The sequence below is a fragment of the Poecilia reticulata genome, chromosome 12, assembly GCF_904066995.2.
Source record: "Poecilia reticulata chromosome 12, P_reticulata-male-v2, whole genome shotgun sequence".
NCBI lineage: Eukaryota > Metazoa > Chordata > Actinopteri > Cyprinodontiformes > Poeciliidae > Poecilia > Poecilia reticulata.
Window position 1 is genome coordinate 21,043,423 of NC_088841.1, and position 17,052 is coordinate 21,060,474.

Sequence of the window (17,052 nt, forward strand, 5' to 3'; positions counted from 1 at the left end):
AGTTTTACTTGCATTGAAGGCTTGTTACTTGTGACATTTCATTCATTTGTACTTTTTATTACAGTCAGGACTTAAAAAACGTCAAAGCTAATCTTTTAACCTAAGTTTCCATCAATTGGTGTTATCACTTCTATAAACCAAGTTTTGATACATCTGGCCGTTTCCATGCCGCAAAGGTCCCTTCAGTCTTTTCTTCCAATTAGCATGTAAGTTTGTGTGCGTGATTTCAAATCCTTGGGTTAAATTTGGATTATTTTTGTTTTGCACAGAGCTATCCCCTTAATCAGTTTTTAATTTACATTAGCTACCTTTTCTGTCATTTCTACTGAAGCACTCTAAAGTGAATGCCTCTCAAAGGAGTAGATAAATAAAGCATGATTGAAGCATGAAACCCAAATGACCAGAAGAATCAGGTGACTTCCAGCCAGGCCATGTCCTCATTTGAAATGAGGTCAAAAGATTCTGAGGCCTTGTTTGGCTGAGAGGTGCACAATATTGATCTGTTTGCCACTCAGCACTTGAAGGGGGAGCTCCCTTTGGACCTAGGAGACTTCCACATGTGAAACCGCTAAAAATATCACATTTCACAAACCGAACACATGTCGACGCCACACAAATTGCAGGCCCTTTATAATAGGACCGTTTTTCCTCCCACGCCCTCATTGAACAGCGTAGCTTTGAAACTTTTTGAAAGGCTTTTGTTTGGAATTATTGTGCATGATTTCACAATTAGTCTGCCAGAAAACCAAAAATAGAAACTTTTCACTTTTGGGTCATTTTAAATTCAGTTTTGTACCCTTAGAATATGTAATTCCATCATGCACCCAGCTCTAAAACAAGCTACATAAATACTCCAGGCAACCCAGTTAGCGATGAACTAGAAAAGGCACTTTCCCCCTGCCCAATGGTTACCTTTGGCAGGCAGATGATTTGAGCAGGACATGAAAATATTTGCCAATTATGGTCTCTTCCCTTCATAAGCCTTTTCCAAGCCAGCTGGACTCAAAACAAGGACAGAATCATGTCCCTTTGTTTGAACAACATTGGCTGAGGTTTTCTTAGCGTGTCAGCTCACCATGTTTGTTTGGGGTCGTTTTAGTCCATTTCGACATTCGTTAATCATTTCCTGATCTTCAGATGCGTCAGCTCACATTAGCACTTTAATAGGTTTGCATTAGGGATCACATATTCCACCCATCAAGCAGTGTAAAGGTTAAAACCAGAGTTCATTTGGTCACAATGGTCAATTTAATGAGTCACATAGTTCTAAAACTTTAGTGCAAGTATTAACATCTAAAATTGCACCCTCCCAGTCATGTTTCAGTGACAACATGCAGATTTGAAAAAGATTAGTTTATTTAAGTTTAATTACATTCAACATATTCTAAGACAAGGACAAATGTCAACAGCAATTCAATAAAGTTGTAATGACAAATGACTTTTTAAAAAGGCACACCTACAGAACAGGGGGATATATGTGCATGCACAAGACCCCATTACATAAAAGCAGTAGTTGCACCTCCACAGTTCAGTGGTAAACATTGTACCTGATTTAACACCTGTCACAGCATATAGAACAATTATTGCTTTGATTATTGCTGTAATAAAAGTGAACTATGTGCATTTCTCACAGTAAGTATTGAAGCAGCATGTAGAACACAGACTGAAGCCAAGCAGTTGCAAGACACTTTTTAAAAAGAACCATTTGCATAATTGTAGATATTGCCATAGCAGGGACTTTGTAGTACATGTTACCAGTTCAAACAGAACCCACCATTCTCACTGTACAAAATTCTAAGACATCCCATCGGTAGGGCGTGTAGAGATATTCCTTTTAACACTGATGGGCCAAGTCCAGTTGAAATGTACCATTATAAAAATACAACTCAAGAGAAAGTGTATATAAAGTCAACATTATGGGAATTTGATCATACATCTATAAAATCATCCCTATGGTAGAACAAGTGTAGTCTAAGAAACTCAAATAAATGTTGAGCTTTAAAAACTATTGTGAGTGTAATTGATTGAGCCCTAAAATACACCAACTTAAACTTTGAAATGACGTTTACAAGCAAGCCAGATAATTCTTTCAACCAGATCTGGCCCAGTTATCAGGAAATGTTTCTCAAAAACCAATGCTTGATAGAATTTAAAAATCAATGAGTAAATAAATCATTTACCTGGTCCAGTCCATAATATCATTGACCCTTCTAGCCTCAGTGTTCGTGTCTTTAGTTTTTGCCTCAACGCCTCTTACAAGAAACCCCAACATTTGTGCACAAGCAGAGTCTCTCTGTTGCCCGTATCCAATAAGCGATTGCCACACTCCTCCCAGCGGCACACTTCTCCCCTCTCCACTATTACAAACTTCCACTCCACATGACTCTCTGCAGGCAGGCTGACCACGGTGGCCCAAAACCCATCTTTCACCTTTTCTAGGGGAACAAATTCCTTCCAGTTCCCCAACTCAAAATGGTTTCCTGTGATAGCCACTTTCTGGTATGGAGAGTACGTGAGATAGTGGATCTGGAAGGTCACACTGACATTTTGGGGCATAGGCTGAACTGCCAGCACCCTCTTGCCAGGTTCTGTGGCTTCGTCAGAAAGGGGAACTGTGTAGTCTTCACACTCATTGACAAGTGGAACATCGGTATATGTGCAAGTGGCATCTACAGAAGAGGAAATTTGAAAATTTTCTGTAGACACTGGATTGATTTGTGAACTGGGAGGTTTCATCCAAGGAAGGACTTGATCAGTACCATCTGTGATCCACTCATTGTTGTCCATAGTTGCCTCCATGATATTAATTTCTGTGGTTTTGTCCTCTTCCTTGCCTTCTACCTCACGCTTACCTTCAATGACAATTTTTGTGCCCATTTTTCCCAGGTCTACATTCAAGCAGAAATCAGTGGTTGCATCTTTTGCAAGTTTCCCAACTGTGGTGTTGAAACTTTCAATCTCACAGCACGTCTCACCGACTGTACAAGAGTCATCATTGGCTTCGTCAGTGTTCTTGATGTGGGGTTGTGAATCATTTGAAGATTCAGGCATTTCATCTGTTGGTTCTTTGATGACAGCACATGACTCAGCCATTGTAGTTTGAAGTTCAGCCTGGTCCTCAGATGGTAGAGGAACACCCAATGCCACAGGCAACAAGACTTCAGAGATTAAAGGATTCTCAACATCAGGCAAATCAGGGCTGACGGCCATGCTCGAAATCCCGCTCTCTACTCCAACATCAGGAGAGCACCAAGTTAAGTTGCATGGATTTTCATAAAACAGCAGTTGGACTTCATCAGGCTGAGGTTCCACAGTCTCAGCCATGACTGGGGCAGGATCACTAGGGACCTCAAGAAGATCTGCATTTTGCATTTGTTCACCTTCTTGGTCTTGGAAGGAAGACAAGACACCATCATCTGGACAAGACATTTCCATTGACACAGATGCAGCAGAACTGACATCACCAACAACTGCATCAGGTGAAGACAAAATTTCCACATTTTCTTTAGAAACCAGGATGTCATTTATAGTTTCATCAACTTCACCGTGAGGACATGTAAGACCACAGAGGGCATCAATTGTTGCTTTAGCCAATTCAGAAGTAACATCATCTTTAATTTTGTCTTCTGGCTGTAGACCAACTAATGGCAGGGCTTGATATTCATGATAAATAGTTTCTGGCTCAACTGACAAACATGATGGGACAGGACTGAACACAACAGCAGTTTCCTGTGGTGCACTAAATGAAGCCATCTTAACATCCTCAACATTCTTACTGCAGGTAGAAGAATCTTGTTCAAGTTTCAGTTCTTTGCTAGACTGTAGAACAGCACAGCTAGCTGACAACTCTACAAGATTTTCAGTCGCATCACTATTTGGACTCTGTTCAGAAGCTGCACAGTCAATGGCTGGACTTGTGATGGTCATATGTTGGTTACTGTTGTGCTTCTGCAGTGCCACATTTTGAGAGTCTTCACTGGCAGGGTGTGGTTTATGGAAGCTAGCGATGTCAAGTACTGAAATCTCATCTTGATTTTTGGTAGAGAGGGACTCATCCATGTGTACAGCAGGCTCTTCAAAGTAACCCTCAAGCTTGATTGAATCCGAGTCGGCCTGATTTAGTATATAGTTTCCATTTGAACTCACTGAAGCATTTTCTTCAAGGCAGATTGGACGGTTCAAAGCACACAGATTTTCTTCATCCTTACAGGAAATTTTAGTTGACACATCTTCCACAGTCACCTCCTTTTTCTGTGATCTTTGTACCTAAACAGCAAAAAATTGACACCCAATTAGTTACAGGCCAAGTATACCACAGTGCACAATTGGTCTCCCACCAACATCAGCTCATGACAATCGTCTAAATTTGGTACTCACCTTTTCTTCATTTGCAAGACTCTCAGAAACATCTACAGGCTCCAAGGACCCACTATGTTTTCCCTCTGCATCATTTGGCCTTTCAACAAGATTATGTTTGTAGCTTTCATTCAAATTCCTCACTTCACAAGTGTCATCTTGCAGGCTCTTAATGGTCTCCTCCACATCTGTTTGAGTAACACCGGAAGTGTCCACCGTCGAGGCATTCTGGAGTTTCTCTTGTTTAGAAGACCGAGGACTTTCCTTAGCGGTGGGACGGCGATTCTTCAGTTTACGCCGACTTCGAATTACAGCTCCATCCCCCGCATTTGAAACCTCCTTAATCACATCTAGAAGGCAAAAATGGAACCCATTTTAACTTCAATAGATGTTTAGGTTGCAATCTTGAGACTACAACTTCAGATGTGGTGACTGTTTGGACTTCAATTTAACCCATATATTCAACTCAATCTACATCAAAAATTGTGACAATGTCAAAGTTTCTGAAGAATAAAGTTGAGCATGAAGTTTAAGATATCACCAACTCCTATTTATGATGGAAATAATTTAAAACTAGAGCAAATAATAAAAGTTGTTTGCTACTTTTGATGAATCGCTCAATTACATCATTTATTTCCATGCATTTATAAAAATCAGTACTCAATTTGATTAAAACTGCAAGTTTATAAAATATTGCCATTGCCCAACTTTTAACATCTTTAGCAAATATCTGCACAATTATGATGGAAGGGCATCAAAGGTGAGGACAAACTTTTTTTTTTTTAGAAGCAAATTGTGACTTCAGGTTCTTTTCAGGAATGACAAATTAGGTCTACATTAAAGAAATCAACTCCCATGTTCGGATATTTTTTAATCATATTGGGTCCTTCTGACAAAATATTTGATCCAGTCTGTTCAATATGCAAATGTTATTTGCTCAGCTTTGAAAAAAGATGATCTGCATTTTGTCTTCTTAAAACTTAATGTTTGTACTCCAGACCACAAAATAAATGGATTTAAATCAAAAAGTGAGCCTAGGTTTGCTTCAATTGTTTGCCAAGAAAAGGCTCTGGATGGCATTTGTCCTGGGGTGAGTGTTCACATGATTTGGTCATTAAATATTTGCTGAGCAACAAGAAACATTAGCTAAAAATATTCCATATTTATTTGAAAAGTTAATATGAAAGTTACTAGTAAATCACAGGAGCCGTTATCAAAAGTCAAAAAGTTATTTGAAAAAAAAACTTTACTGAAATAAAAATAAATTCATTTTGGATGAATGGTTTAATAAATTTAGCATCAATGGTTGCAACTTTGACAGAGGCATAATCTTAATTGCACTACAGCATTTGTCAAATTAATTTCTTTTAAAACGTTTTATAAAGAGTTTATTACATCTACAACCGTTTAACTACTTTAAATAGTTGTAATCTATATCGTTTTCTTTAAGCATTTGAAATGCACATCTTCAGGGAGGAAGTGGATAACTTCAGGTGTAAGGAGATCAAAGGAGAAGCTCAAATTGTGTCCGTGCCAACTCACAGGACTATAGGGGGAAAAATAAAAAATAAATCGTTTGCCATGGATTATTATCAGTCAGTTGAAATTAGTTGTTAATACTACGAGGAAATTAAGAAACCTTTCACCACTTCCATCATGCTCAGAGACAAGCGGGATAAAGTTTTAGGGTACAAATGACCCATGTAGTTCAAAAGACATTTAAACAAAAACCTATACTATTTTTTGTTACCTTTAAAAGGCAACAGTTTCCCCCCCTCTCCATCAGTGACTGTACCTGTTGACTCCACACGGCTGCCTGCCTCATGCTCTGGACTCGGCTCCTTCTCCGGCTGCACCGCGTCTCTCGGCGCTCCCTGGCTGCTGCTGCTGCCGCCGCCGCCGCCGCTCACGTCTCCGGCTCCGGGTCCAGACTCGGCCTTCCTCCGCTTCCCCTTCACCGTCCGGTAGATAATGAACCCTGCCACTACCGATACCACGGCAATCACTGCCACGGCCACGGCGGGTCCGTGGCGCCCGATCATGCAGAACAGCGAGGCCAGGTCGGTGCGTTTCTCCATCGGGTTGTTATGTTTCAGCTGCATAACAGTGTTCGACTAAACCCGAGTCCCGTTTAAACGCGTGTGGATGCCTCCTGCAGCACAGCACAGCACCGTGGATCCCGGCTCCTGTCTGCCCCAGCAGTCAGTGAATGGAAGCTCCTAATTGCTCCTAAAAAGCTGAGTGGCTGCAGGTGCGATCAGCTCATTGGCTGAACTTAGTCACGGGGAAATGATTTCATTGATGAAATGAGGAAAGAACTGGCGTTTAGGAATCTGCAAATTGTGTCTCATTGATTATTAATTTTCATCTAAAATAAGACTTCTTTTGAATTTGATATACAATTTATTCAGATGCTATAAGTTCATAGTTAATTTAACTACAGGTGACGTCATGTTTCTAGAAAAGAAATGTATTAAATAAAGCTAAATGTAAAATATAAGACTTTCTATAGTAGCCCAAAAATTATGTATTTGATAAAAAACTAACCAATTGCAAATCTGGAAAGAGTAAATGATGAATAAAGACTATTTAAAATTTTACTACGCATCTGTTGATTTCAATAGTCACTTATAGACGTTTAGGTCTGGAAGAGCGATATCATCCTCCCAGTCAAACAGCTCCACCCAGTGGAGTTCTGTGGTAATTACCAGAAACTTCCGGAAGCCTCTGGAGCGCCTCCTCTAGAATATAAAGCTGGGACAGCCCCACTGACTGACAGAAAGATACACAAGAAACACAGGAGTGAAGAGACGCCTGAACAACAAGAATGCCTGAAAGTGTAAAACGTCAAGCAACATAAAATCACGTGCATGATGATCAACTTTCAATGAAGACATGTGCTTTTCTTTTTTTTTTAAATGAAGAATGTTTAAGTCCAACCAATTGTGAAATTCACTAAAACATGATATTAAAATCTCACACATCTGAAATAAAAAGTAAAAACAAATAAAAACAGACCAAATATGTGACAAATATGTCTTGAAAAAATAACAAAATGTGAAAATTCACATGGAGTCATGAGTAATAATGTCCAATACATCCATCCATCTGGCCATGGTATGTTGCTTTGCAAAGTTTGAGTCCATTCTGAGGTCTCCCCAGGTTTTCCCAAGCCAGATGGGATATGTAGTCCCTACAGTAAGTTGTGGGTCTTCTCTGAGGTTTCTTCCAAGTGGACTGTGCCTGGAAAACCTTGGAGGTACCAACAGGTCATCCTGATCAGATGCTCTGACCACCACAACTAACTCAGTCTAATGTGGAGACAAAGCTGGTGTGAAATTGTAATCAAACTGGGTGCAAATGTAGAGAAATTGGTCACATTTCTGACAAAAACATCAATTAAATACAAACAAAAAATCCATACCATGAATAATTAAATAATTTCACTTTAAGCTATTATGTGAAGATGTTGTGTTTATACTAAATATGATTGAACATAATATTTTTATATGTCTATGTTACAAACAAATCATGAGTTTGTGAAACAGCCTGATGTATAAACTGTTATAGCAGTGGTTAATGCTTTAACAAAGGACTGATGACCAGCTTTGCTAGCAGGAGAAACACAGAGCTGAGTTTAACCCTGTTGTATGTTATTATTATTATTATTATTAATTTTTTAAAAACATCTGTTAATGATTCTTATCGTAATGTCTGATGGACCAAAGGAAGAGTAGTCTCTACTATGTTAAAAAATAATGGTGATCCTTAAATAAACAAACAAATGATTTACGTGAACAAAGTGGATATTAACACTGTAAACACTTTATTTTTTAGAAGATTTCATAAATCATATTAAACACAGTTTTGTTTCTGGATTACTTTATTTTTTATATATTCCTCATATGTCTTCTGTTAAATTGTAATACTTTTAAACTTTAATTGTTTTTACAATACAAAGCTAAAAAATAAAAAAATGACTAAAATTCAACCATACTTGGTATTAATCCTAATTTTGACTAAGTATTTTCTTCAATGCAAAAAGTAGAAAGTCAACATTGAATAACAAGAAAACTTGTTATTGGCACATCAACATGAATGTGAGTCCATATTTTCAGGTTTGATCTATGATCCATTCTGTGTTTCTGCTCTGCTGTCTTCTTCCTGTGAACACACACTCTGCTGTGGTTCCTCCTCTGAGCTCCTCTTGATAGTCAGCTCTCTCTGTTCCCTCGATACAAGGAACTTTGGCCGCCTGGATGTGGAGCTTTCCATCTGGAGAAAGGTGGCAGCTGACGTCTTCATGGTTCACCCCTTCAGATGCAGATCAAACTCCTGTCTGAACTCCTGCAGGCTGTAGGAGTAGGAGCCTTTCCCGTCCTCTTGTTTCTTCTCCGTCTTCCCGCTGACTCTCAGCTTCCTGCCCACCTGCCGGACTGACAGATCTTCTGGAGAAAAGCCCTGAGTGTCCAGCGTTAGGCCAAAGTGCTCTCCCTCTTTGTCCAGCTGGTAGGAGACTTGCTGCAGAGCCAGGCTCTTCCTGAAAGGCTCTGTGTCCTCCAGGATCTGGCGTTGAAGTTTGTCCATCAGCTGCAGACTGCTGCGCAGCTCCTGTAGGTCTCTCTGCATGACATGCTGCTGGTAGAACAGAGGTCTGACCTCTGGCCACAGACTGCGAACAGGCCAGGAGAAGTCCATGAATGGACTGAGAGCAGATGGGAATCCATGAGAGCACAGCATCTTTCTTCTGTTTAGTCTTGAGTCTTCTTGTTGTTCAGGCGTCTCTTCACTCCTGTGTTTCTTGTGTATCTTTCTGTCAGTCAGTGGGGCTGTCCCAGCTTTATATTCTAGCAGGAGGCGCTCCAGAGGCTTCCGGAAGTTTCTGGTATTTACCACACATTTCCACTGGGTGGAGCTGTTTCACAGATTTTAGCAGTCTAAAGCAAAAAAATATTGAACGTTTTGACTAGAAAACTTTCCACATTTTTGATAAAACCATGGTCAGTTAAAGCTGGTGGATAAACAGAAGACAAAATAATGTGGTGGACTCTGAGGACAAAATCGGGTCAGGAATTATCCCAAGAGTTAATCTCCAGAATCAAGTAGAAAGGTTTGAAAGGAGCATGGTGAACACTACACCATAATTTTTTATTTTTAAAAGGTTACAGTAAAATACCGAGCAACCAGTTTTTTATCCCTCCACAAGATGGCAGCAATAAGCTGTCAGTGCTGGAGGTGATTGGACCAGATCCATGTAAACCTCCGACAAAACAATTAAGCACCCAAAAGGAAATGTTTCATTTGGACCTAAATGGTGAAATGTGATTAGGAGACCACATATCACCAAGTGAAGACTTGCCAGAATCTCTGATTGTCAAAATGGAAAGTGATGGTAAGGAACCACAAAATATAACTTACCACCACTAGGTGTTTGTTTTCCATCAAACCTGTTTGCATTAAATCTAGACAATTTTTTTCTTTATCAAATGATTGTATAATCTCCTTTAAAACATTTTTTTTCTCAATGTTTTTCAGAAATGACAGACATATTCCTGGGGCTAAGATTGTCACTCAATACAAATACATACAAATATATATAATGCGCCAGAGAAGCAACGTCTAACACCAGTTTTTCCAAAAACTGAATAAACAGGAAGAACTGTGTTATCATGAACAAAGGCGCTTTGGATGTGAAAATGAATCTTAATGTGTGTGTGTGGCTGGTGAAAACAGTTGGTGACAGCCTTTAAAAACCACTGAGGATTCCCCTGCATGTAGGAGGACTCGGCTTTTCTCTGCTTCCCTTTCTTTGAAGGTCATGAAACCGAGGAGCAAAGCAGCTGCTGTGTTAGCAGATGATGAGGAAAGACAGCAAGAAAGAAGAAGAAAAAAGACATGCGACAGATACTTGTTGAAATTCTTTTTCTCGTCTTAAACCACTGACTCCAAAACTTGAGTTCACTGCACTGAACCAAATTAGAACAAATAAGATCCGTTTGACGCGTTTCTATTACCTTAATGTTTTATACAAAGGACAAAAAATATATATATTTAATAAGTTTATTTATTGACAGTTTTTTCATTTCTTTCATGAATAAACAAATCCGTAAATCTCCTACAACTGTACAGTTCTTACCCATTTACATTTCTTCATTTTTTTCACATTACAACTACATGCATTTTTTTTATTAAATGCATTTAGATATCTTAAGGAAAAATGACATATAGTCTCCAAGATTTTTACAAATAAATGTCTGAAAATTTTAGTTCTGCATTGACATTGACCCCTTCTACTCTGACACCCCTAACATTCAAAGCAATCTGTTTTGAGGCAGATGTTTCCCAGCTAGTTCAAGTAGTCTATCAATCACAATACAAAGGGAAGCAAGTTCATGAATGAGTTAGAGAAGAATTATTTAGGTTTGTTTAGTTGGTAAAGATTCACCTTTTCTTCCTCAGTGAAAGGGGAAACACATGATTTGGATTTTCTGTCTGGAATCTGGTGGAAAGTGTGGAAGAAATCATGAGAGGATTCCCAGCAGAAGACGTCCTGGAGGTGCCAGTAAACAGCCTTAAGGAGGGAACAGAGAGATCCTCCAGGTGGGTCAGAAGCTGTTCGCTCTGGGAACCAAGTTAAGCTTTTGCTCAGGATGTTAGCTCAGTGAATGTTTGACTCTTCCTCTCCTAGGATGTAGAACCAAAGATAAGTAATCTGAAAATGTATCTTGTTGAAAGAATAAAGGATGTAGATGATAAAAAAAAAAAAAACACATGGGTTTTTTAACCAAGTTGACTCAGACTGGATTAGTTCGTTTGAGCTCGATTTTCATTCGGGGGCTCTGGCTCTTCACACCATATCCTTATCACTCGGTTGCACACACTTGCACACCGACTCAGCTCTCGGAGGCACACAGAAAGTGTTTTTGCCACGTTGCATAGCCGTTAGGAAGAAAAGATTCTACAAAATCCTGTGTTTACATTTCCAGTGAAAAGAAAAATCATAAATGCTAAGAATACCAGTGTAAAGTCAATGAAATGCTTGAAGCCATATCAGACCTGCACTCTTAAGATACTTTTAGGTGAGAAAAATCATTACTTTGCATTCAAGTCTCAGTAACAAGGTCATTTTTTTTTTTACATTTTATAATAGTCTTTAAGCTTATACACAAACTAAATTAATTTTATGGAATTACAAGGTAATACCCTGCTCTACCCAGGGGTGAAAGTAAGGGGGTACGGCAGGGTACTGCGTACCCCCCATTAATTAGCCGTGACTGATTAGTTTTTCAAGAACAATCTAAAACACGACTTACTCAGTTATTAAATAACTTTTTTTCCATTTCATATTGTTTCTGAACTGTTCGTGCTATAGAGCAGGGCTCCAACACGTCAATCGCTGAGGGTTTTGAGTCGATCTCAGCATGAGGTGACAAACTGAACGGCGCCAGGGCGTTGAGACCAGAATGTCCTCATCTGGGTCCTTATCAAAACATTCCTAACTTTATTAAAGAACAACAGCAAAAAAATCAACAAAACTTGTTCAAATTAATGACCCAACAACAATAATAATCTCAGTGATTATTGTTTCAACAAGGTGTTGCGCAATTCTGTGCGTTTCGGTTCCATTACCAAAATAACCAGCAGAGCAGGAGTTTAAAATTAACTAATCAACCAGGGGAGGCTTATTAATGATCGCAAAATAAATATCAAGCCTGAAAACCTAATATCGTAATGGACTGAACGTTTTTAACATAATCTCTGGTCGGCTTGTGGAGCGCAGGAGGTTGCCATGGCAACGGGTGTGCTTAAATGGCAGAGAGAGACGGAGAGTAAAAATGTGCGAGTGGTTTAGAGTTGATCACCTGTTCAGGTTGTTTTACCTTTGTTTACCTTTGCCTTGGCGCATCACAGCCGCTGTAGTTTCTGAACATTCAACAAACGACAAACTTTTACTAATTACCTCGTTCTTTGTGAGTATACGTCGATCACAACAAACATCAAACACTTTAAATATGTTTCATTAAGTATTTAACAAACTAATGGCTTCTACCGCGATAATTATGTGAAATTGAATTAATTGTCTAATATAAAAAATAGTTTGGTGCTGTCGGGCTCAGAGTCTGAGAGGCTTTTCCTTTATTTTGTTTTTTGCCTCTTATTTAGAACAAATATTGATGTTGATGAGACTTTCTCCAAAATAATAACCTTTTTCAACCTTTATAGATCCACTTTTGAAAATGAGGCTCTAACATTCACAAATGACATTGAAGTAAAATCCAGTCCAACATCTGGTTTGAGGTGATTCCTCTGGAACCTGTTGGAGGAAAAATATCCCAACTTCAGAAGATGAGCTTTAACCTAACAGAGCTCTGTGGTTCCTCCTGTCAGTATGAGAGTCAGGGTGAGGAGGCGCCATGTTAGGAAGATGAAGTGGAAGCTGCAGGATCTTCAGAACAAACAGGTCATGATGCTAGGCTACTGATTATCTCTCTATCTGGACACAGGATCAATAGAAATAGTTTAAAATATAAAATGAATGGTTATATTACAGACATGGAAAACTGGGATGCATCCATGCCATGGCATCTCAAGGTGTCAACATTGCAGCCAGTGGGCTGAGAGAAATACGGCTTTATTTTGTTGCAATTCAAGAGATACCCAGGTTTATATATATATATATATATATATATATATATATATATATATATATCAGTGGTTCTTAACCTTTTTTGAGGTACCGAACCCCCCAGTTGCATATGCGCATTCACCCTTCTTATTCCACCCCCCCCCCCCCCTCCCTCCATCCCCCCGACACACAAAATACTTTGTGGTATTCTGATTTAGTAATGTAATTATATTAGTTGTGTTACCACCCCCACACCACTAGAGGCAGTAGCAACCCCTAAATGATGCGACTAAGGAGCAGATTTAGATTACAGAATTTGGTAAACATGGTGAGTTTTGCTGAAGTAATTAAAGACAAAAGTTCAAATCCATGCTGAGAGTGGAGCTCCTTCAATCATGGCTCCTCCGCAGCACTTATTATAGCTAAGCAATGTAACGTGATCCTCTGCAGCAAGTGATGGCAAAGCGGGGCGTCATCACGACTTTACACAAGTGCGTCTTTACCTCTGCGGCAGAGGCTCCGTTGAATCCCTGAGACCGACTTATCGAACCCCTGGGGTTCGATCAAACCCAGGTTAAGAACTACTGATATATATAATGTTTATTGTGTCATAGTACCCCCAAGAATTTAAAACTACTTTCACCCCTGTATATATATATATATATATATATATATATATATATATATATATATATATATATATATATATATATGTTATTTTATATTGTAATTTTTTTTATATATGTCGGATATATATTTATTCTTTTGTTTACATATTTATTTTTTATTTGTTATTATGTCGGTTTTGGTCCCCCATATGTGTTTTTTCTGCCAAGTTGACCCGCAGCCTGAACAACGGCGTTTGCACGCCAAATCCAACCAGTATTCAAGCAGTATAGATATACTGGTTGAAAATAATACTGGTAGAAGTGCAATCATGTCGCCGTTGTTCAGGAGCCTGAGGGTAGTGGCCCCACAGTTAGAGCAAGAGTCGTTGTCGTACAACTCTCTTTCTGTGTCGCCGCCAAACGAATCCAGCCAGACCAGCACAGACTCCAGCAAACTTTTTATGTCATAGTCCTTTCCCACGTCTGATGGCAGCTTCTTCTCCCTCAGCTCCAACAGAACTGGGGAAAGGTCTTCCTGACTAAAATGCTTGCCTGGCTGATGGACAGCTGAGAGGAGGAGACTCCCACAGCAGGGGATGGACGATGCCTCCAGAAAAACCCTTTCCTTAGCGAGACACCGCTTGGTGACGCTCAGGTTTAGGAGGCTCTGGAAGGCAGCGTTCACCCAGCTGTTCTGGAGCTCATTGGAGAACTTGAAGAAGTTCTCCTCCGCTTGTCCTGGTCCTGCAGATGTCCTTCCTACATCTAGCAGATCCGAGCCAACGCTAGCTACTGAATTAACGTTAGGGGAACAGGAAACCTCGACAGCAATGGAAATCTTTACATTCAGAGATGGTTTTTCAGACAAATGAGCAACACTGTATTCAAAGAACCCTGTGAAAGTGGCCTTCAGAGGACTCTCCTGCATGGATGGGACCAGCGAAACCAAAGCTTTGGCTGTCACTTCAGCCACAGCTTTGGCTGCAAGATCAGCCGCAGACAAATCTTCCTGAGCCGGGTTAGATTTTTCTGCGACTGTATTCTCACCCTCACGCTGTACCATCATCTCCGAACAAACCTCACCAGCCGGATCAGTTTGTCCAGAGACTGTACCATCACCCTCCTTACTGTCTCGTACAGAGGATGAGATGGAGTCCGAGGTTCCAACATCCAACGCCTTTTCAGAACAAACCTCCCCAGCCGGATCGGTTTGTTCTTCATCCCGGTGGTCACGGCATATCCAATGCCCCAACCATCCGGGAATATCAGGGGAACAAGCACCGTCCCAAAACTGAACATTGTTGCTATAAACAAATCTGAAACTCCAGGAAATGTCTGGATCCTGACTGATGCTTAGAGATTCCAGTATTCAGGCATTAGAACTTCTTTGATCTACTGTGATGTACATGATGTCATCTATGACCTCATCAGTGAGCTCACTGGACTTCTGGTGCAACACCTTGCTTCTGATCGTTGCTATGGAAATGATCAGATCAGCTCTGCATGACTCAAGCTGACATAAATATTTAAATAAAACGTTATACTTTTTATTTATTTAACATGAAGAAATTAATAGATTTGTATATGATTTAATTTTTACTTTTGTGGTTTTCCATACCTGCTGTGGTATAAATGTTCTGAAGCCTTTGATCCACTATTATTTTTAATTACTATTAAATCATTAGGATTATTCATGTATTAATCATTGCACAGTGCTAGGAATAGTCTGTGACTTATTATATTTATTTGTATTAATTTTCGCAGACAATTTAATGCTGTGACTATTTTACCAAACATAAGAAACAAAAGCAGAAGAGCGATCCAGACTTGCACTTATACATAATTTTATTGAGGTCCAGAACCCAGAAGTTCTTGGTTTGTGTCATTCAGGAGCCTTGGGGATAAAAAGGCTTCATTATTGTATTTCAAAGGCAGATTTCAAGAACAACTCGGGCAAGAGTTTGGGTCAGACTGTGCTATTTCAAGATGTAGACGTGTGTAGGAATCTCCACGATGTCAGTAACACAGAGTAGCATGCCTTAGTATGTGTATGTGTATGTGTGTGTGCGTGCGTGCGTGCATGCATATATATATATATATATATATATATATATATATATATATATATATATATATATATATATAATTTTTATTTTTTTTGTCATAGTACCCCCAAAAATTTTAAACTACTTTCACCCCTGGCTCTACCTTAAACATACAGCAAGAGCAACTGTACAGTTGAAGGGTTTGTACCAAATGAAATTCTTGTGTTTGATGACTTTCAAATTCAAGACTTAAATCTATTTAAGAATCTGTCACAAAACTTGAAAACTGATGTTCACAGGTGCTCTTATTCTAATCTGAGAGAGCTGTAGCTATTTTGCAAACCGAAGACGGTGGGGGGAACATGCTGCCACAAAATACTTTCAACTGTAGTTGAAACAAAAGGTGGCTCTACAGATTTTTGACTCAGAAGAAGTGAGTATTTATTACATACCGCACTTCTCAGAGGGGAAATGCTTGCGGTCGACATGTTGGAATTGAAGACAACCAACAATGGAAAGTATGAATGTAAAAACCTCTGTACGGTCTATATGATGGGAAATTCCAAATGCTGTATTGAATACGTGTTGCTAAAATTTCTCTAAAAGAGATTGTGTGTAAAATGTCTACAACCGGGCCAAGATTTACTCACGACCTGGTTGTTCTAACTGGAGCTACAGTTTGAAATGAAATCTTCACCGTTCAGCTGAAACCCTGCAAGCAGAGCTTTTATTCCTGAAGCATCATCTTGAAGACGACCACAGTACACCACACACGTTTTAATTTCCCTCCAATTCACCAATTCATTTGCTACTTTGTGTTGATGCTACATGTAAAATCCCAATGAAACAGATTGGAGTTTGTGGTTACAAAATAGCCAATACTGCTGTAAGGCACTGTGTGTCGGTAGGAGATTTTCCCCTTCGCTTCCGCCACAAAACTGAGCCAAATATTTGGATGCAGAAGATTCAGAGAGCTTGTCTTCATTATGCCTGGGAGAAAACTACTGAGCCTCTTGTGTTGTTTCCTTTGGGGCTGCAAGAAATGCTCAATAATGGCCGAGCTAGAATGTCAGAAAAAGCAGCTTGCAATTTAATAGGGATAAACTGTGCATGAAGCAGCTAATCTGCCCAACTGTTATCAAAGTAAACAAGAAAACCACAACGACAAAGGGTGTCGAAATATCTGCTAAAAACGAGCGACAAAAAAGTTTTGTGGAAAACAACAAAAATAGATTTGAGGCATTTGTGGTTCGTTTCAACACTGTTGAGTCTAAAGATTACATATTACATATATATATATATATATATATATATATATATATATATATATATATATATATATATATATAGGACAACTATATCCAAATGAAATTATTTTACAAAAAAATCAAAGGGCAGAACACAGAAAACCGCAGGC

General features: G+C 39.3%; 1 protein-coding gene and 1 pseudogene across 1 annotated transcript; both read right to left on the reverse strand.

The window, feature by feature from the left end:
- Nucleotides 1-1,334: 1,334 nt before the first annotated feature.
- stbd1 (starch binding domain 1) lies at nucleotides 1,335-6,572 on the reverse strand. Its single transcript, XM_008424687.3, has 3 exons — nucleotides 6,152-6,572; nucleotides 4,378-4,706; nucleotides 1,335-4,266 (listed from the first exon to the last, which is right to left on the reverse strand). Exons 1-3 carry the CDS (start codon nucleotides 6,456-6,458, stop codon nucleotides 2,254-2,256), a joined length of 2,649 nt encoding a protein of 882 aa, XP_008422909.2. The 5' UTR covers nucleotides 6,459-6,572; the 3' UTR covers nucleotides 1,335-2,253.
- Nucleotides 6,573-8,159: 1,587 nt separating this feature from the next.
- LOC103473987 (heat shock protein 30-like) lies at nucleotides 8,160-9,246 on the reverse strand (annotated as a pseudogene).
- Between the last annotated feature and the right edge of the window lie 7,806 nt (nucleotides 9,247-17,052).

Coding starts and splice junctions, on each gene's coding strand:
- stbd1 (XM_008424687.3), bottom strand. CDS start 6,458: ATGCAGCTGAAACATAACAACCCGATGGAGAAACGCACCGACCTGGCC. Junction 4,707..6,151: donor CAGCCGTGTGGAGTCAACAG/GTACAGTCACTG, acceptor TTTGCCTTCTAG/ATGTGATTAAGGAGGTTTCA. Junction 4,267..4,377: donor GTCTTGCAAATGAAGAAAAG/GTGAGTACCAAA, acceptor TTTGCTGTTTAG/GTACAAAGATCACAGAAAAA.